A 22,251-nucleotide genomic window follows, 5' to 3' on the forward strand; every position below is an offset into this window, starting at 1 on the left:
TTAGCTTCAGACTATGTAACGGAATCTTTGAACATGATTTTGACCCCCTTCAAAACGTTGGATTAACTCGAAATTTGGTATACTTATTAAGGACCGATGACAATTTAATATTAAAAAAAGTAATGAAAAAATTGAAATTCAACTAAAAAATGAAAAATAAATTTTATAATAGTTTAAAACCACTAAAAAAATACACTTTTATAGAAAATCCAAATAAATAGAAAATAAATTTTATTAAATTTGAATTAAATTTAAAAACTTTAAAAAAATAGTGTAAGAAAAAAAATTTTATTGGAAAAAAAAAGCATGGGGTGCATGGTATCAGTAGTTATAAATATTTTATGAACAGATATGAGTAGAAAGGTTATTTTGATGATATCCAGAAAAGCACCCCACGCTTTTTTTTTACAATAAAATCAATTTTTCTTAGACTATTTTTAATTCAAATTTATTGAATTTTATTTTCTATTTTTTAGTTGGATTTTTTATAAAAGCGTATCTTGTAAGTTTATTTAAACCATTATTTATTTTTCATTTTTTAGTTGAATTTCAATTTGTTTTTTTTTTATTTTTAGTATTGATTTGTCATCGATCCTTAATAAATATATCAAATTTCGAGTTAATTCGACGTTTTGAAAAGCGCATTTTGTTAATTCTTTTAAAAATAAATAATAGCTATTTACTTGTAAAGGATTACTTGCCTCTCGCGGAGGTGGTGCGGGGGCGGGCGCAGAAACCGGCGGTGACTGCGGTGCCGGCGCGGGCGATGGCGGCACGAAACCGGATGAATACGGACGGTGTTGGTAGTTCGGAGACTGCTGCGCCCTCGATCGGTACAAATACGCATAGGAAGCATGGTGCGGTAGAAAGGGTGTGTATGCCGGTACGGTTGGGAATGGCGCGCTGGGCGGCGGGGGTGCGGGCATGGGCTCCCGGGGTGCGGGGCGGCGCGTGGGGTAGCGCGCGTACGGGCGCGGAGGAGGCGCCAGGAACTCTGGAGTCATGCCGCCCGACGGCGGAGGGTACAGTTGATGGCTCAGCTGCCCGAGCTGCAGCTGGGCGAGCGCCTCGCCGGGCAAGCTCGCCGAAATCATCTGATGACCTGAAATAAGAAATAAATAGATATTATTATTATGATGATAAGTTACCTATTTCTGCCGTGAAGCAGTAATGCGTTTCGGTTTGAAGGGTAGGGCAGCCGTTGTAACTATACTGAGACCATAATATCTCAAGGTGAGTGGCGCATTTACGTTGTAGATGTCTATGGCTCCAGTAACCACTTAACACCAGGTGGGCCGTGAGCTCGTCCACCCATTTAAGCAGAAAAATAAAAAAACTTGAAATACAACAATTACTATCACTGCGCAGAGCATTCAATCCAGGCTACGGGAACTGTTTCGGAACCCTAAGCATAACTAAATATATAGATAGATTTTTAGTGAAACGCATTGTACAGAAGGCTATTTAAGAAAGCTCCCCGTTACGCGAGCCGTGTGACGGAGAACGGCACCGTATCTGTTTGTCATTTGAGGTACATTTGCGTTGCAAGAAACGGTCCAAAAAAAATTCACGAGATATTTCAAATGTTATCAAATCAGGAATTACAAGCGACCGTCTGTTTTCATTGAGAAGCGACCGTCTAAATATAAAGAGAATATGCTAAAACTAAAATGGACACTCTGGACCAAAATTTATATCAGACTAGCTGACCAGGCAGACTTCGTAGTGCCTCAATCGATAAATAAAAGACCGACGGGGGACTCACCAAAGCAAAAACAAAATTGTTATTTTTATTTATTTTTATTCTGAGCATTTTCATATTTATCTACCTTTTAAACCTTCTCTGGACCTCCACAAATAAAGCAAGACCAAAATTAGCCAAATCGGTCCAGCCGTTCACGAGTTTTAGCGAGACTAAAGAACAGCAATTCATTTTTGTATACAGAGAAGATAGATTAAGCTTTAAAAGATGCTTGAAAAAATTTATTCGAATCTTTCAAAACCAAGGGAACGCTTCGGGTTGAACACGTGAAAGCTCCAAGATTAGTTAAGAGAAATAATTAGATTAAAATAACGAGTTTATTCAAAGCATTGTGAGATACAGAATCTGCGTCGGCCAGCATTAATCGTATAGTATCGCAGAGATAACAATGTAGAACGGTCGACGTCAACATTATAAATAGATTTAGTTCACGTACATAATAAAACTTAGTAATTCAGTGTGCACGCCACATGACTTCGGGCGTCTGTCGTGTGACTATAAACACGGCTTTTATTCTATTTTTAGGGATCCTTAGGTCTATGATCACATAAAACGGATTCTTTGTCGGTTTATCGTTCGTCCATCATTATATGAGTACGTGTGACCGTATGCGGTTCTGTAGTTTACGTTTCCACTGACTATTGACTAAATAACGTTCCGAATACTAGTTTTAATGCTATTTTGAAGTACAAGGTTTTTTACAACATATTTTCAAAGACATTTTATATTTCTACCGATCTATAGACAATAGTACGTTAGGATTATTTTTACGTAAAGGCAAGGCGTTACGTAACTAGTAAGTTCTCATAAAGCTGAGCACGCGGTATCCAATACACGCGCTTATCTGCATTATGGATTACCCACTTACTATAATTCCGATCTGAATACAAACAATGTTAAACGTAAACAAATTCTGTTACGCTTCAAAATCCAAACAAGAGTTCGGTAATATCGTCATGATTAAAATTAGGCTAACGTAACATTGTAGTGATCGTCCACATCCAAACCTACAAGCGGTTGCATTAGATACATACAGTTAATAATAATGCGCACACATCTTTGGTTTTTCCATCATTTTAGTGAAACTAAGAGGCTTCTCGCATTCCTGTGAACGTTCGTGGTACATACGATAATTTGAAGAACAAAGAATGTGTCCGCACACCTGCTCAAACAATAAGCTCTTTTCGAGTTAACACATGCACGTCTTACAAACTAAGGGATATCGTCGTGAGCCGAAATGTACTCACATTATTTATTTAGTACAAATGCATACGGTACAGTAGAATATAAGGTACGTTTCAATTGGAACTCCTTTATAATGCCTTCTATAGTACTAATGGCACAGAAATGTCGTTTATAAATTCGTGCCACCCGACTAAAGTGCTACGCTTTTCATTAGTCGTATCTAGGCTGTATAGAAACTGAATTCACAATAAAAATTGTTAAAGATGTGAAACTCAACAGAACGTTACACAACTAGGCTTTCTAGACTTAGTCACGAACCTTTCTTGACCTTGTTATTTATTGTGTTCAACGATTTTGTAAAATCGGTTATGGCTAATTTAAAGAATCGAAATTTCAGTATTAATTTTCAATGGTTTCAGTTTATTAGTAGAATTACAAATAAGAGTTAGTATAATAAGTATAGAGCATTATCTCTATATATAAAAATGAATTGCTGTTCGTCAGTCTCGCTAAAACTCGAGAACAGCTGGACCGATTTGGCTAATTTTGGTCTTGAATTATTTGTGGAAGTCCAGAGAAGGTTTAAAAGGTAGATAAATATGAAAATGCTCGGAATTAAATAATAATAACAATTTTGTTTTTCCTTTTATCTGTCCCCCGTCGGACGGATTCCTTTTGTTTGTCGTGTATTTATCGATTGAGGCACTACGAAGTCTGCCGGGTCGGCTAGTTAAATGATAAAAATAATGTTTTATATTATAGCTTACGATTGAATTTGCGTTATTTTTGCTGTTCCTATAAATATGATTAATTCTAATATGTACTTTAATTCTCCATCCGTACAATTTACTTTTTGATAGTTCCGTGATTCGCGCACGAGGAAACAAGATTATGCGGCTTCTACTGGCGTGAGTCACAAAAACAATGAGAGATGGCCGTATATGTGACTAACTCTTTAAAAATTCAAGCCAATTAGCTAGTTCTCAACCGCCGGCCCAAACATAGCCGGAGGCCGACAACACTGCATTAGGTTTTATTTTTAACAGAGATCTACTCGTCTAACAATAGTCAACGGAGCTAGCGACAGAATTTCAGGCATAACAGTAATTTAAATAACATTTTCAAATATTAACATCGCTATTGAGTTGTTGTAATCTATTTAATAGTTATTTTGAGTGTTGATAACAACGGCCGAACTCTGTATTTATGTTAAGTACTTATGCCAATATATAATATATATGGTTCTTTGTGTGTGTAAGTATTGTATAGCGTAATGAAAACCAAAATCCACACTGATTTTTCAAACTCCTACATTCCTAATCCCCTCACCCACTTTTCGTTGCAGCCCGCACGTCGCACAAACCCGTCTATTTCTTTAACCAAAACTGTAAAGCAATCAAGTATTCCATTTTGAAAGCTGACGTTTCGTCAAAATATTAGAACACACTTTCAAAGATATTTAAAGCTGGTTCGCTTCGTTTTCAATAAATAACGTTTTTTTTAACGGCTCTTGTAAATTTAACCTAATTTACCAAAGTTTTAATTCCATTCTGAGATTACTGTAACGCTTGGCTACTTCAAAATACTCTAATTAAATGCGACTTTCATACATTTTGCATCCGGACGAACAGATTGACGTATCGGCATTATTCTAATTCTGTATTTCCGACGCAGAACGTTGTTTTTCTGAGCGTAACAGCGTAAAAATACAACGAATGCTAGAGTAACTAAAAATAAAACTGGCAATGGTATTTATCATTTGTCGGAAAATCGAAAACAAAGGAAGATGGCTAGAATATTTGAATATAATATATTAATTTGTCCGTTTGATTCAGGAATGCGATCCGTACCCACTCGACTACCTACTATTCCTTAATTAAATCGATAGAGACCCCATCGTATTTCCTAGACCTCAGCGTACTTACATAATTTCATAAATGTTCTATATTTTCAGTTTTTTTTTCCTACCTAAGCTGATAGTCTTGAGAGGCTATTTCAGCGTAACCTTAACTAGTAGCTGAGCTCGCGGGGCTCAAACCTGACGACGTTGCTTACATGAACCCTAGCAAGAGCCATGCTTCGCAGAATCTACCACCGGATCGGAAACGCGACCCACTGAGAAGATCGGGCGAGAAACTCAGTGGGCTGTGTCTGAGGGTTAATTTACTCGTCGAGCCCTTTCGTCGCAAGCGGGTTCGACGAGAACGGTGACCGGTGCTTGAGGTACCTAAAAGCACCGTTAGTGGATCGGGAGGATCCGAAATGACGTGTTTGGGGCGACGTCGACTGCTTTCCGTTCTTTCCGCAGGATCGGGAATGTAGTTATCGGCGGCCACGATGAGAGGGTTCTCGTGTCGTGCCGCTTTATCGAAGTGGATTTTTAGCACCGATCGTGTTCACCCTCATTAGCTCTCACGGGTTCGAAACTACACAAAGGAACAGCCACTATTAATGCAACTGAGACTTCTGCCAAATATGTCATATGTTTCAAACTTTTCACTTGCGTGGTCTGTCCGGTCAGTACGTTTGCTCATCCACGATATTTAAAAAAAAAGATGTCCGCATTACAAGAGTACACACCTAACGTCATTCCTCATATTGAATCATTATTCAAATATTCAAATTAAAAGGAATTGTTTGGAATTTCGTATCGTTAAACCCGTTAAATAGATTAGTAATTATGCATTATTATTATGTCTAGTGTTAAATATTCTATATATATATACCTTTAAACGAGCAATTCTTGTATATATATATAATCTGAACCTCGGAAACGGCTCCAACGATTTTCAAAAAATTTAGTATACAGGGGACTTCAGGGGCGATAAATCGATCTAGCTACGATTTATTTTCAGAAAATGTTGTTTTATTCGTGTTTCCAATAATCAACTCTTCCCGACATCTATTGGCGAATAATAATACTATTTTTCTTAATTGAGGGCAATTAACCGCTTTAAAGACACAAGATGGCGTTATCAAAAAAAAAACCGAGCAAAGCTTCGTCATCATCTAGTTCTTATAAATACTATTCTGGAATTTACTCTTTTAAAAAACAGCTAAGAATCGGTTAATTTAAACAAAGCACGGCCGGGTGTGAAACCGATGCGCCGCGATTTCACTTCACCCACGTGAATTTTTTATTCTAAAACGAAACACGTGAAAAGATATGGTTTCTTCGTTGCAAAGTGAAAGAGAGGACACACTAACAAGCACATTTTCAGGTTAGAAATTTTGTTATTGTAATAAAAATTAACGGATATATTTGAACTCAAGGGATTTGTTTTCTATTTTGTTCAATGTATTATTGTATTCTAAAGTATTGTAATGTATGAATGTATTTACTGTTGAAAGTTTATTGCTAAAAGTAACTTACCTTCTAATAGTCTAACTTAGGATTTCAGATTAAATTCTTTTTGATTTTTCTAGAATTCTACTTACGTTTCTCTACTTAAAAATAATTCAAGAGCTTGTATGTGTTTGTGCATTCCCAATTAGATACATGTGTGCGCGTCTTTCTATAGTGTATATAAAGGTACGTTTCAGGCGTATGTATGCATATGTGTGTGCGTGTGTGTCTGCGTTATGCATTACTAGTTGAGTACGTATCGGCGTCGGCGTAGGCGCAAACAAGGCCGCGGGTTCGCCGGCCGCATCGCAAAAAACATCGTATGAATGGCACCGAATTTGCGCTGATCTTACATCATTAAACAACATGGCCGAATGAATATCGTTGAACCGTAACATGCAACACTTTATTTTTAATGTAATTACTGTTGTTATTATAATTTGAATCGAAACCAGGCACTGTCTTAGATTATTATACCAACATTTCTTTCAGTGATAAATTTTAATATTGACAATAATAGTAGTTGTAATAGAAAATGTGTGTAATTGGGTTTCTGATCGCAGTGTACCTTTTAATGAAGAGCGTTAGATCTAAAACTCCTTAGCAATCAACAAAAAATACGGACGCTGCATTGTCTATTGTCTGGCGGAAGGGTGGATGTCATTGTTGCTTAAAAAAAAATTAGCACGAAATTACAACATTTATCTCAATTTAACACGATGATTTATTATTTCTGAGTGATCGTTTGTTAGTAGAAATGAACAATATATATTATTATTACACAATTTTTTCATTACAAACTTTACGTCAATCTACAAAGCTACATCCTCAATTTGATTGCACGCAACGAGTCATACGCATTCTTACAGTGGCCGGATAATAAACCTAAATAACAATATATGTAATGTCATTTTACTAACACACACATTTTACACAATACGAAAAACATCCATTTTCTAATTAGTCAATTGTGTGATTAGGAATGTTACCGATTTTATTTAACTTCTACTATATCACTATTATTCAACGAGTACAGAGGACGCAAAAAAAAAATTAAAATAAAAGTAGCTAATATTAATTTTTGAAATACACATATCGTACTTTTCAAATTTTAAATAATTTTGTATAGTTCGTGAGTCAAAACAGTACTATTCGTTATAAAGTACACGCACAACGTAAAATAAAACACAAAACTCTATTTTAGAGAACTGTTGGCAACCCTAAATGTTTGTGACAGCAAAGTCACGTAAAGTGGTGGTAGTAGGGGTGGATCGTCGGGCGGTCGATAGGGCGCCCGTAACCCACTTCCGACGCCCGTGACCTTGCCGCCGCCGCCATTCACACTGCGTCTTCGACTCTTAGTACCTCCCTCTCCCGCCACCCGACATCGCATCGCAGCTTACAAACATCGCGCTATCATGAATGATTGATATAATCACATGATTAGATATTAAATTCGAACGTTTTGGACGATTCCCGAATGCATATTGAACTCTCAACATAAATGTATTCATTATGTTTAACTAGGTTCATACGCATCAACACAATATTGTTATACTAGGTTTGACCATGTAATTATGGTCACCAATTTTTTATTTATTACTTGGTTAGTATACGAACTCACGGCCCACTTGGTGTTAAGTGGTCACCGGAGCTCATAGACATCTACAACGTAAACGACGCCATCTACCTTGAGATATAAGTTCTAAGGTCTCAGTATAGTTACAACGGCTGCCCCACCCTTCAGACCAAACACGTTACTGCTTCACGGCAGAAACAGGCAGGGCGGTGGTACCTACCCGTGCGGACTCACAAGAGGTCCTACCACCAGTAATAATAATAGCTTTTCGATTAAATTATTTCGGTTTTATCTGAACCAAAACATATAACTTATCCTCTCAGTATCCGCACATTCTTTTATATTTATTAAACAGATCGAAATATATTATTTCACACTCATAATTTTACACAGTTCAAATTATTATTTTAAAGTTTTGAGTAGGCAAGTTGTTCATTTTCCTTAGGGCAAGTTTGTTCGAGCGTTATACAATTAACGAGAAGTTGTTTTTGTTCATAATTATTACAAAATGAAACAAAAGGAAAATTTACTGAGATTTATTTTTGGACAATGAAATAATATCGGTTTTATAAATTTAATAATATTTCTGAACGTTTCAATTTATTTAAATAATTTGCATTTATTTTCAAATATTTCATTTTTAAATAAACATAAATAAATATACATTACTTCCAAGGTATTGTAAACACAATTTACTGAAAAATCGTGAAATGCTTGTTCGTCTATTAAAAATCATACCGAGCATCAATAAATTCCATTACGTGAGAATTTCTTACGTTCGATGATCACGTCTTAAGCCGAAATAATAGTCATAATAATAGCTTCCAAAACGATGAAGTAAACTATAAGCCTATGTTTTGAACACTATTTACGATTATCGCTTTAAAACTATTGAAAAGATGAAGACGCATTATATGAGTGGTAAAACTCGTACCATTTATTTTTACTTGACAACAAATTTTATTACCAGACAGATATCTCTACTAGTTTCCTCCGTGAAAACACTCCCGTAGATAGACGAAGGTAACTTAGTAATTGTTGAAAAATAATGTAACAATATCGTTGACAAATGGCGTACTATAAATATTTATAAAGCCGGAGATACGGTCCGCACCTGCGACAGTCAGCTGTCAGAAACGTTTCTAGCATCAACGACGTGTAGCAAGCACTGCATATATGTACATATTTCCGTTTATTTATTTAATTAAACATAACTATACGAATTCTATTTATCAACATGAAATACCTACCTCATATAATACATACGTATGTATATGTAAGTATGTAGAAATTAAATGGTACAAGAATGCGTGAGTCATTTCCAAAAACATTTTAACAGAAGTTGGCGTAAAATTCAATGATACAATAGATTCGAATAATAAATAGCGGGTTACATCATTTATACGCAAAACAATAAACAGCTTGCAATGTAAAATGTAACGTAAATAATTTTGTTTGTACAATTGATTTATATTGAAATAGTATTAGTATTCTAGCTATGATAGATAAAAACAATAAGGCGGTCGTATTGTAATCTTCTTAATGCTTAAGTTTAGTAATAATATTTTATCTATATTATCATCTGCTATTCACTATTAATGTCGTCCATCATAATCTTGTAGATTGACGTCACATACATATTATAGCTAATTCATTAAAAATGCCTCGTGAGTATGATTAAGCATTCTATTAATTTAACACTGCTCAAACAAGGCGTTTTTAAACCAATAAAACTTTATAATTAGTTTTAACAATTCGTTCACGTCCCGAAACTTCATTCACTTTGTCATTGCTTATTTCATACAGCAGTTACAACGAAGCAATACAGACAGGACATATAAAATGTACAGAGCTGTGGTTTATATTTATAAAGATTGCGAGGCTGAATGAGCCGGCGTCTAGTCACGCGACTATTACGTAAACAAGAGTTTCCACAATACTTAGCTTACTTGTTTGCGGCAAAAAGCCGTCTGACGTGTTAATTACATTGCAGTACTGCTAATTATAATATTAAAGTTGCATTTTGATCACTATCGAGAAACTGGCTTGGCGTGTTAAGGACAGTTATTTCGAGTTTCCAATACCACTCACAATCGCTGTGAACCAGTGCGTATTTATTGGTCACGTAAATAAATACGTTCTTTGCTGTAACGGTAACGGTAAAATGTCGATTTCGTCGATATTCAACTCTCGATTGATCCGATCCTGGGATTTATCCTTAGCGCTTTCACGCATATGTGTTCCTTAATATCCGTAGTTATTTGTGTCGGAATTTATCCTTCGAGGAGCTCGGTGAGTTCGTTCGAATGACCAATTTGGAATCGGATAACGATTTTATTGAGTGGATCACGCAATGAGAGCCGAGGCAAACAACCTCGCCCACTCGCATCGAGCTCGGCATGGACACTTCTCTACATTCACGGCCGACGTTCCTATAATTTACGTTAGCAATGTACAAGGAGCCCAGAGATCTCTGAACTGTATTCAACTGTTATAAATATTTAAACATACGTATTTATATACCTATTTGTGACGAAAATGCATTAGCATTTATTTGACTTCAAGATTAGCATGATAATCGTACCTACGACTTACGTAAACATTTTTAGTTTCTTTCAAACAACACGAATCTACGTAATGTACGGTCTAATAGTTACATATTCAGTTTCAAGAATGCTTTAACTCATTTAACTCATATTCAGAGAGTGCGTTTGCAGTTATTCCATCATTACGATAATTATCTTCGATTGAAAGACTATAGTTTGCGGGAAATTTGGTTTGGTAGTTTGAAATCCTATTCAAAAACAAGAACCACTATGCGCGATAAGGATTAACCAGAATTGTTGCTACATTTATACGGCAGATACATAAATTAGCGATTTGAGAGACCAACGACCAGTTAATATTTAATCTGGCATTCGTTTTAATTGACTTCAATAAAATAAGCACACGAGTGGATTTTTTTAACATATATTGTATTGGCGGTAGGTTGTCTTATGAACCCGCGCGGGCACCACCGCCCTCCCATTTATTTTTTATTTATTTTTATTGCTTAGATGTGTGGACGAGCTCACAGCCCACCTGGTGTTAAGTGGTTATTGGAGCCCATAGACATCTACAACGTAAATGCGCCACACACCTTGAGATATAGTTCTAAGGTCTCAGGTTGTCACAACGGCTGCCCCACCCTTCAAACCGAAACGCATTACTGCTTCACGGCAGAAATAGGCAGGGCGGTGGTACCTACCCGTGCGGACTCACAAGAGGTCCTACCACCAGTAAAAGTTTCTTCAACGTTTCTTCAGAGTTGAAGCTCATGTCTCAAACTGGATGGCCAAGTTTACGTTGTTGATGTCTATGGGCTCTCTTAACCATTTTACACCAAATGGGTTGTGAGTTCGTGTATAAGCAAGATAATAAAATAATTTTAGCAAGCCTTGTTTTTTTTTAATTGCGTAGTTTTTATATTTCTGACTAGCTGACCCAGCAGACTTCGTAGTGCCTCAATCTATAAATAAAAGACCTAAATTTTTGTATAATAAATAAAATAATTTGTAAATAAAATGAACTTAAAACAAACAAAAGGAATCCGTCCGACGGGGGACACATCAAACAAAATTGTTATTTTTATTTAATTCCGAGAATTTTCATATTTATCTACCTTTTAAACCTTCTCTGGACTTCGACAAATAATTCAAGACCAAAATTAGCCAAATCGGTCCAGCCGTTCTCGTGTTTCAGCGAGACTAACGAACAGCAATTCATTTTTAAATACATATATAGATTAAAGTGTACAATGTAAGCGATGATTTACAACTACAAACTAGACTAGTTCATAATATTAGTATCATAAAACATACGAGCATTCGTTTCGATCCGGTCGACTCCTACGCTTTATAGGACGCAGAGGTGATAATGTATTTATCAAGACCACAGACTTACTAAAAAAAATATATGCTTTAGTTACTTACATACGTGTCGCACGAGAAAGTTGGAAACTTGGTGACATTTAACTGGGCTAGAGATGGGCAGACGAGCTCTTGATCCATTCGGTGTTTAGTTACAGAGAACCATATTATAATAATCTATATATTAATACGTGAAGCAAAAACTTTGTATCCCTTTTTACGAAAATTGCGCGGACGGAGGAGTATGAAATTTTCCATACTTATATAGAATATAGAGAAGAAGTGCACAATGCTAATATTTTTTTAAGATAATGCATAAAAGATACATTAAATCAATAAAGAAAACATTACACACACTACCATGTATTTGACACAACACATACGTATAAATATACTCTTTGTAAATTGTCAATTGTGAAACTTTTGTTATTCTTTAAAGTTTGTGGTCAAATTGAGAATAGATTAATATTGTTTGTCTTTAAAATTATTTGTCTATAGTATAGTCTTGACGAAATCTGTGATTATAGAAGTATAATAGTCTTTGACAATAGAACCAATAAGAATGTTCAAACTTTTAATTTCAATTAATTATAGTCGAATTTCGACTACTGCGGGGACCACTAGTAATATAATAAAGGGCGAAAGTCATACACAGTCATTTGTCATCAACTTAGAATTCCCTACACTCTATGGGAAACAGAAACTGATAGATATAAAACTTACCTACATATCAAATACCCAGAGAGATAGCGAACAAGTTCCTCACATGAATGTTTGCCCCATGTAAGAATCTAATTCCACGACCATCGGCCCTATAGTTAGGGGCGTTAATTACTGCACCATCGAATCAGTCATTACAATATTACTGTCTTACGACATTTATTACTGATTGTAGGAACTCTTGTGAGTCCGCACGGCTAAGTACCACCACCCTGCCTATTTCTGCCGTGAAGCAGTAATGCGTTTCGTTTTGAAGAGTGGGGCAGCCGTTGTAACTGTACTGAGGCCTTAGAACTTATATCTCAAGGTGGGTGGCGCATTTACGTTGTAGATGTCTATGGGCTCCAATAACCACTTAACCTAGGTGGGCAGTGAGCTTGTCCACCCAGTTAAGCAATAAAAAAAAATAGATAAAAAATTTAATTGCATTATACAACGGCCTATGACACTCTTAGAAGCTGGTCAAGTAAAAAACAGTAGGAATTCACGAAGATTTAATTTCTAATAAAACTTGAAATAACACTAAAGTATCAATGTCAAGATGAGGACATGTTCTATTTTTATTTATTTTTTATTAAAATATTTATGATATTTATCGGCAAACAAAACAAATTTCCTAATCGCGTTCGCTCTTACATTAAATTCATGTTATTTTAGACTTTCCATTGCTTGTTATTATGTATACGAAATAGCCTCAGCGAATTCGGGTCACATCTAATTTAAAACCACGAACGAAGCGCTGGAGCTTTTTAAAAAACCATGCCCTGACAGCAGCCAATTTGAATTTACTATTTTTGTATAGTTTTTCTTCATAAAGTGAGTTCCCACTTTAAATTCCGCAAGATGATCAAACAGAAAATAGATGTTGTTTTCGATTTAAACCTAACTACTGTTGAACTTATATTATGAGCCACATACTAACACCGAAAGGCTGGTAATAAATACTAATTAGATATTTACAGCTTACGAACTCATTATCTTTATCTATACTAATATTATAAAGCTGAAGAGTTTGTTTGTTTGAACGCGCTAATCTCAGGAACTACAGTCCGATTTAAAAAATTCAGTGTTAGATAGCCCATTTATCGAGGAAGGCTATAAGGCTATATAACATCAAGCTAAGACCAATACAAGCGGAGCACCAATAAATAATGTATCAAAATCGGGGTTATTTTTACCTTTTGAAAGCTTCCGCTGCGTGCGCTGCAGAAACGGTAAAAGTTTCGCTAAAATAATGTATGACAGAATTGTTCCCCTTTAAAAGATCTAAAAAAAAGTCCGCGACAGCATATGTCTATATAATAAGGTTGGCTCACTATAGCGTTTTTTATGCTAATTAAATTTCTTTTAAAATAAAGCATTATTTGTGAACTATTCCATGCGGACGAAGTCGCGGGCCAAAAGCTAATATTATAATAATTCTTCTGTATCTGTGTATGTGAGTGGCTTTAGCGATATTGATCAAATTTTTTGTGTTTGTTCAAGTAAAGTTCGATTTGAATGTTCGAAATGTTTGTTAATAGTCGGATTTAAGACGTGTTTACAGGGCAACTTCTACCGAATTCGCTAGTAGTTTCTTAAATATTCATTATTAATTACATTTAAAATTTAACTTGGAGCGATGTGCGCAATTAAACGTGCCTAAATTAATTTTCATTGATCCGTCTAATAATAGATTAGATGAATATCGCTGAGCCGTGAAAGCTTTGTGGTCCGTCAAAGATTCACTTTGATACTTCAGATGCCTCTGTGAACCACAGTAGGTATATCGGTTTAGATTTTTAATACCTACACGAGAATTTCGGACAGTACCGGCCTATTTAATAACCATGTTTTGTGAAAAAACTAGAAATAATAATAATAAAATAATAAATACTTAAATACATTAAAAAATATTAATAATTTTATTATTTTTGTAATTTATTTATAGGAATGAATATTCATATTTCGTTGATCCATCCTTGAAAAATGAAATTTGGTACAAAACATTTTTTTTTACTTCGTCATGACGTATAGTTCAAAATATGGCAAGACCTCTTTGAATAGTAAAATGAAAAATAAGATTCTAGTCCTATGAAATACAGAACCTCAGTAAAATTCATATTTTGTCAAATCACAAAAACACAAATATCTCAGTAATTCAAATTATGTATACATTCGACTCCAAACGTCACAAAGAACAAAAAAGTATCCAGTTCACTACTTTAAAGTCGATTTATCAGGTACTGGATGCTTATATTGTTACCCACAAAATATGTATTTACTCACTTGTCAGAACAAAATTATCTATGGCATTAACAAATACGGAACTATAATACACGAAAATATTAACCCTAATATTCGAACATTTTTAAGGTTAACGACCACTTATCTATTATTTAACTGTTATAATTAGCTCAAATAGGCTAGAAATCCTCAAAACAATGAACATAACAATTTAAATTCTGGAAAATATATTTTTAATTTCAATTAATCTTACGATATCGGTGACAACGTCCGTTATTTCCAAACAAGACTATTATGGAAAAGAATAGAACGTCTTTTAGGTTATTCCATAGACTAAATCGTGCTTGGTTTTTTTGTTGTCAATGTCACTAAGTGTTAGGTAATTTTTAGGCAGCGGTTTGGCTCTGCCCCTGGCATTTCTGAAGTTCATGGGCGACGGTAACCACTCACCATCAGGTGGGCCGTATGCAAGTCTGCCTACAAGGGCAACAAAAAAAAATTTATCACAGACCATAGACACGAAATTCGTATGTCACGCTGTATCTTAAGATATGAGATCGAAGTTTCAATGTCGTTGTATGTATTTTTAACGACTGCTTCATATTTTGAATGGAAACGTAGAATTAGTCGGACGGCGTATGACTGTACTACCGTGCAGGCCCACAATCAATCATGCCCTATTTAATTAAGAAATTTTACTATACATTGTAATTTTGTCATCGTAAAACCAATATTGAAAACGTGTTATCTACTTGTTTATACAATTGTTATATAATCCAGCATTCGGCTTAGCTATTACGGCTACCGGATCACAGATTAAAAATGTTCAACTGTCACCTGTACATAATTAGCGAAATCCAATGGCAATCCTTCCTCAAAAAAAAGCATACAAATTGTTGATCTACCTAGCAAGTCAAAATCCTTTTCTTCGTACTCGTTGTCATTGTAAATAATAATAAAGAAGACGATATTTCTATGTTCGCTTCACCGATTTTTCTCAGGATTGTAGCAATTTTTTTGAAATCACTCTCTTTCTTTCCTATTACCCTCTTCTGGGGCGTAGGGCACGAATGAAATTCTTCCAGTTACATCGGTCTTAGGCAGTCTGTTCTAGCTCCTCCCACTTCATGCCCAAGACGCCTAGCTGTAGCTGAAAGTTGTTCTGGGACGGCCTCTCTTCCTTTTGCCAGAAACTTTTCAGGTCAGTGCTGTCTTGGATAGGTGGGTATCTTGCTTTCTTAATATGTGACCAATCCAATGCCATTTCCGCGTAAGAATCTCCTTCTCCATTGTCTGCTTGGTGATCCTCTACAGCTCTTTGTTAGTGATCGTCTCAGGCCAAAAAATTTTCAAAATTTGACGCAGGCATTTATTCACAAACACTTGAAGTTTTTTTATTAAGTCCTTGCGAACAAACCAAGTTTCGGAGTCACTAGTTTTGGAAAGTTTTGGAATTACTAGTAAAAATAACTTATTTCTTGATGGGTTGACCATGCCAAATGTCGCCTCCGATCTTGAGACATGGTTTCTGAGTCTCAATTTTACATTACAGCGGTTGCCCTGACCTTCATACCCAAATAATTCAAGGCAAAAATAAGCTGGGTGGTGGTAGCCGTTCTGGCTCACAAGATATCCTACCACCACGGATATGTTTAAATATATTTTTTAAATGACACCTAATTTAAATAATTTATTTGTATTTGAATAACCATATTCATATTATGTATTCAAAAAGAAGACTTAACAATGAACATTCCTGAAAGATGAAACATGCGAGTGCGCTTGCCAAGTATTTTAGTTTATTACTTAGTATTGATCTAAGAATAGCATTGCTGCGTTATCTATTTTACGCTCGTGTCTGTGGACATTAGTCTGCCAAGTGCTTTCCCCTGGGCTGCCAACGATGCACGTACTCCCTTCTAATTCATTTCAAACACAATCAACAAACAAATGAGACACGTTCCAATCAAGATGCGTTTTGTTTTTTCGATGATATAACTTGTTTTAAAATAGAACAGTAAACATATGTTTGATTGTAACAGCGTTCGCAACCAGAGTCTGGCAGATACATATTCCGCGTTATTTATAACTAAATAAACAGTGCTAATATTGGAAATGATTATTAACATTATGAGGCATAATTTTGACGTGAAATTTATAAATTTTTAAAATACAATACTTTATTATTTTATAATGTTTTAATTTACCTTAACCAAGCTGAATGACTAATTGTTTGTTTCTATTATTTTTCTTACTAAATTCTATATACATATAAATAAGAATACAATGCCACCGAGACTGTATGTATATTTTCAATGGCGGTACGTAGGCGCAGTGCAAGTCTTGTCCTATTTCAAATATAATATTCGCAAACATATCTCGAGGCTGACCTCGTGTGAACAGTTATTGCTTCTTTATTTAGATTCGGTCCTTGGTTGTTACACTCGTAAGCAAACGTGAGCCTCACATGCATACTAAATGCTCAGATCATAGTGGCCACGTGACTAACCTGCAGCTTGGAGTTACTAGCGATTGTATGCTAATGAAAATGCCCTATACGTCCCGATCGCCTCACCGTCATTCTACTCTATTGGAATCGTATAAAGTCCCGACTTCTATTCAAAGAAAAACTAACCTTCGACTGCAGACGGTGCGGACAACCTGTGGTCAGCGGTTACCGTCACTCATTGACATCAGCAATAGGTATACCTACTGCTAACCAGTTTTAAGAAGGATATACATAGTTCTCAGGAAATGTTTGGGACGGGAATTCCAGAGCGAGCTATGTGTTATAGGTAAAAATGAGATGAAGGTATAATCTCAAACAATTCTTCAGAGAACTCCCTATGGGACATTCGGTACGGAACAGGGTAAGTTATTTAGATACTTTCAAGTCGTCAGCATATTTTATCGATGAATGGATTGAGTTTTATGTAAACACTCAAACGATATGTAGGCGTTTTCTTTAGAGTTCCTTGTGAATCGAATCCGTAGTGTGACGAGGTCACCTGCCTATACGTGGAGTAGCAGCAATTGTCCGAGCGATCAGTACTGTACAAATAATATTATATGTTCAAGGTTGAGTGAAAGTATTTTGATTTATTCCATAAAAACTCTGATTAAACAATTTAATTTAGCCGAAGATTCAAACTAAAGTGATATGGTGATGTAATAGGTCAGATGTCGTTGATTTGTTGTTTATTTCTTTACGTACCGTTTGCCGATTGAAATGTTTAAAAAATAATGTTATCTTTGTTTTCAAATTGAGTTGATAAAAATCGATCACTCGGGTAAAAAACGTGCAACGAAGCCCCACGGTCAGGTATGATAATATTATGTATTTTTATTATTCAAATATAATATTTAACAATTGCAATGAATTTAGTAATTAAACTTTGCCATCATATAGCGGACGTTAGATAAAGTTTTTTGAGGAGAAACCTCTTTAGTACCGCCGTGATTTATAGCATTGATGTTACGAATAATATTGTAACATATCCCGTAACACAAAAGTTTGGTTGGTTGCAGCATATTGATTTTTGTACGATATTAAGAGAGATAGATCCAAAATCGAGGCAATCAAGATGTGATGTTGGAGACTTATATTACGCATCCCATGGACTGCTGGTCGAAAAAAATTGTCGTCTCGAAAATCTCCATAATAACTAGGCCCTCTACAATCAATCTCTCATCTACCCGTTGGTCATAGCATCACCTACCGGCATGCCCCATACCTGAAGCACTCAGGACCATAGAAGATATAAGCACGTGGAAAGGAACTGTGCGAGTGATGAGAGAACAGCCATCTAACTAGACATGACCTTCAGAACTGAAGATGCCGGCTCAGAAGAACAAAGTAACCACGAAGCGACTCTACAAAGATACGTATATAGGATTTGGCATGCGAGTAAATGAGATAGAATACATCTGAAGACTTCGTTTGAACCATGGGTAAAATGTTTTTACACACTTTATTAATTTTTTTATTGTACTAGTGCATTTCTATGTTAAGTGGTCGTGATGAATGCGCCACCCGGCTTGAGATATAAGATTGAAGTCTGAATTGTATGTTTCAAAAGGCTATTCTATCATTAAAAGCGGAAAGCGTAACTGCGTCGCGGCAGAAATGGGCAGGACGATGATTCCTGTTCGTGCGGCACACATTAAAAAGGCAAGGCATTATCTGTAATGAACTCAAATTTTGCCACAAAGATAACTAATCTATATACATATAAACACAGTTCATGCAACTTCCTGGGTTAAACGCGGTTTTTAGGTTAAGTCGAAAAATTTTCGTCCCTGGTATTTTGGAGGAGATAAGATAAATTGCAGACAAACATATATACTTTATTATACATGTTATTTTTCTGTTTATTTTTAAATAAAAATCATGTTGATTATGAAATATAAAATATCTCTAGTATCACATAGATCTGCAGACGCCTACTTCTGGATACAGATATAAAATAAATGAAGCGACAAGTCACAGACGGTCATCTGGCCTCTAGCTAGGGTTTCCTGTACAATGGATATTGGAGACTGATATGCATACTAATTTAAGTTTAAATATACACATTTTAAAAACTTAGACAAAGAGAAAACGAAGTTGTTCGTCACACCAATGTTTGCTGGATGTGGGAATCGAACTTGCGACCCTCAGCCTAGAATCAGTGGCGTTAACTAATGCGCCACCTAGTCAGTCAAACTCAGTTCAAGATAGCTTGATACACTTTCTGTGATAGTTGCGAAGGGAGCCTCGGTAGTTAAAAGACTCGAACCGTACTAATTTTTAATCTGCACGAGTTCTTAAAAAAGTAAATATTACTATTACTATAAAACCAATGATCGTTAATTTATGAAGTGACTTTTTTTATTGTAATTTTCAATGATAAACTTTGAATTCTAGATATGAGACAGTCACGTACGCCGTTTATTATTCGACTTTAAAAAAAACAAAGACTAATAGGACCGTACTGTGTTTATGTAACTTCTCACGATGTTAACGAAAACGAGAATTGGCTTTCTTATTTTATTTACAGAAAGCCGACGAGTTCGCTCGAGATAGGCGCCAGCGTTGGCGGCCAGCTCACGGTTTACGTTTACTCAGAAATTCAAGTAATGAGGTATGTACATAATTTTAACTTTAGCGTGAAAAAACAGCATTCACAGCCAGTGTGCTCTTGACTTGTTCTTTGAGCACGAACGAAATGGGTTCTTATTTTCTTTCGGACATGAATTATTCTGTTCTATATATAATAGTAATAGAGAGAGGGAGAGAGAGAGAGAGAGAGGGAGAGAAAGAGAGAGGGAGGGAGAGAGAGAGAGAGGGGGAGAGAGAGAGAGAGGGGGGGGAGAGAGAGAGAGGGAGAGAACGAGAGAGGGAGGGAGAGAGAGAGAGAGAGGGAGAGAGGGAGAGAGAGAGAGAGTGAGTTAGATGAAAACTATGGGTCCAAGAGACTGTCCCTTATTTCAATAAATACATTGATTAAAATACTACTTAAACGTGGTTAATTAATATGGCTTTAATACCTTAAGACACCAAGTACTAGTCTTATTTATTAACTAAACATTAACTTATTTAAATAACGAAAACTAGATGGCCAGTATTTTTAATAGTTAGACAAAATAGTGTTTTTTTTTAAATTGAGTAATCATCTACGCGTTTCAATAGTTTTACTTATGTATATTTGCAGTAGACGAATAAAAGAATCATCTTGACATGGAAATATGAAACCTTAAAATAGAAGGTAATAAACAATTAAGACTGTTTGAATAAAACACCTTGAGGCTTGAGTATTGTGTGGCTATTGTAATGTTTAAATCTTTCCCGGTAATTTGTAAAGTTTCTTATTACATCTTACATCAAAGGTGACCTTAATCGACATTAAGTCAACTTCAAAAACTATAATTAATTAAACAGCCACCTAATTACTTCACATCTAAAATTATGATATTTGTAAAATAAGTTTGTTACGGATACAAACATTGGAGAAAAATTCCAAAAAAATCCGTAGACGATGACGAGATCCCAAATTGGTGATTATTCCCAATTAGTGAGGCTGCCGTTGTACTGTAAAAACTGACACCTTAGAACTCATATCTCAAGTAGGTAGGTGGCGGCATTTACGTTGTAGGTGGCGGCATTTACGTTGTAGATGCCTATGGGCTCTGCTGACCACTTAACATCAGGTGGGTCGTGAGCTCCACCCACTCTCCCACCACAGAAAAAAAGAAAAAAATATAATGCGATGAACCAATTACGTCAATTGGTACAATCTTTTCCTTGATTGCAATCTTCTTTTAAGATTCTATTAATGATAATTAAAGCTATTCGGATATAATTCCAACTGACGATGTTACAACTCGCAATCTTTGATAAGGAATGGGCTTATCGTTTACTACTTAGTGGCAATAATACCACGGTTCGATACAATGAATTCGTGCTTGTGATGTTTTGGCGTAATGTTGATATTCCAGCACGAGTTCTTCACGGAACCCTCGATCAATGGATCCGAGGCTGTTTTCATAATGCTTCTTAGAAACATTCTTGATGGTTCGGATTGGTAATATTTACGAATATTCGTAAACATCTTTCTCCTAGTAAAATCGACTTGTGTACCATTAGACCCTCTAGATACAGAAGATAATTGAGGCCGTCAGCGCAAAATTGGCTTAAGCTTACCATAGTTAGTATGGAGGCAATTAGGTTTAAATTTTCATGAATTTGAATTTCAGTAGGCAAAAAAACAATACGCGCAAAAATAATGTTTACAAAGCATCTGTTATCTATGGGTGAAACCATGGATAGGCCGGTTTTGCATCAAAATTTATTATATTTTAAATAAATTCCAATATACATACATATAAGCTTGAATATAAAAAATTGTGGGTTAGGCCACTTTTGCGCTGACGGCCTTAATTTTAATTAGTGATTAAGCTTTTTTAATTTAACAAAACAAAGGAGAGGTTTTAAGAGGTAACAGTAGATTACAAAAACCAAGGTATCCAACGAAATAACCGTGACCGATCTAGAACTAAAACAAAGTTGCAAAAGTCTGTCCGTTAATGTACCATGAATAACACTACTTTGGAAAACAAAAGCAAAAAGACGTTGCATCACGGACGATCAAAATGTATTATGAGAAAAAAAAACATTTATGAATCTGAAATAGCTCGAGAATCCACGTGTTTGTTTATCAAAAAAATATTATAATACGCGATAACAGGCGTTTAAAATTTCGAGGTTACGTTATAACCTTCAAATTCAGTACATCGCTTAATTTCCTTTTTATCTGTCTTCAACGAGTCAATATACGTCCTTGTCGTGTTGCGAGTCGCTTGATGTACCTGTTGTGGCGGGTGTGTGGTGGTGCTGAGGTACGTTGAAATTAATAGTCAGCATTGAACTTGAACGTAGTGTGGTGCGTGCGAGTGTGACGTCACCGCATACAGCCACGTGCGGCGCGGTGCGGGGCGCCGCAGTCGACCGCGCCGCAAGGCCGCTACTATCGCCACATCAACACTA

The 22,251-nt window shown here is 35.8% G+C and overlaps 1 protein-coding gene and 1 long non-coding RNA gene across 2 annotated transcripts in view; one reads left to right on the forward strand and one right to left on the reverse strand.

Annotated features, from left to right (window-relative positions):
- The window catches only part of LOC101740207 (ataxin-1-like), a 44,240-nt gene that overhangs the window by 6,432 nt on the left and 15,557 nt on the right, over positions 1-22,251 (reverse strand). The window contains exon 2 of the mRNA XM_012695064.4: positions 702-1,102. Within this exon, the coding sequence (XP_012550518.1) occupies positions 702-1,094 (393 nt within the window). The 5' untranslated portion in view covers positions 1,095-1,102. The remainder of the gene's footprint in view (positions 1-701; positions 1,103-22,251) is intronic.
- LOC134199689 (uncharacterized) lies at positions 17,033-18,606 on the forward strand. Its single transcript, XR_009974286.1, has 2 exons — positions 17,033-18,048; positions 18,255-18,606. It is a non-coding gene; the product is annotated as an uncharacterized LOC134199689 (long non-coding RNA).

Source organism: Bombyx mori, chromosome 11, assembly GCF_030269925.1.
Source record: "Bombyx mori chromosome 11, ASM3026992v2".
NCBI classification, from domain to species: domain Eukaryota; kingdom Metazoa; phylum Arthropoda; class Insecta; order Lepidoptera; family Bombycidae; genus Bombyx; species Bombyx mori.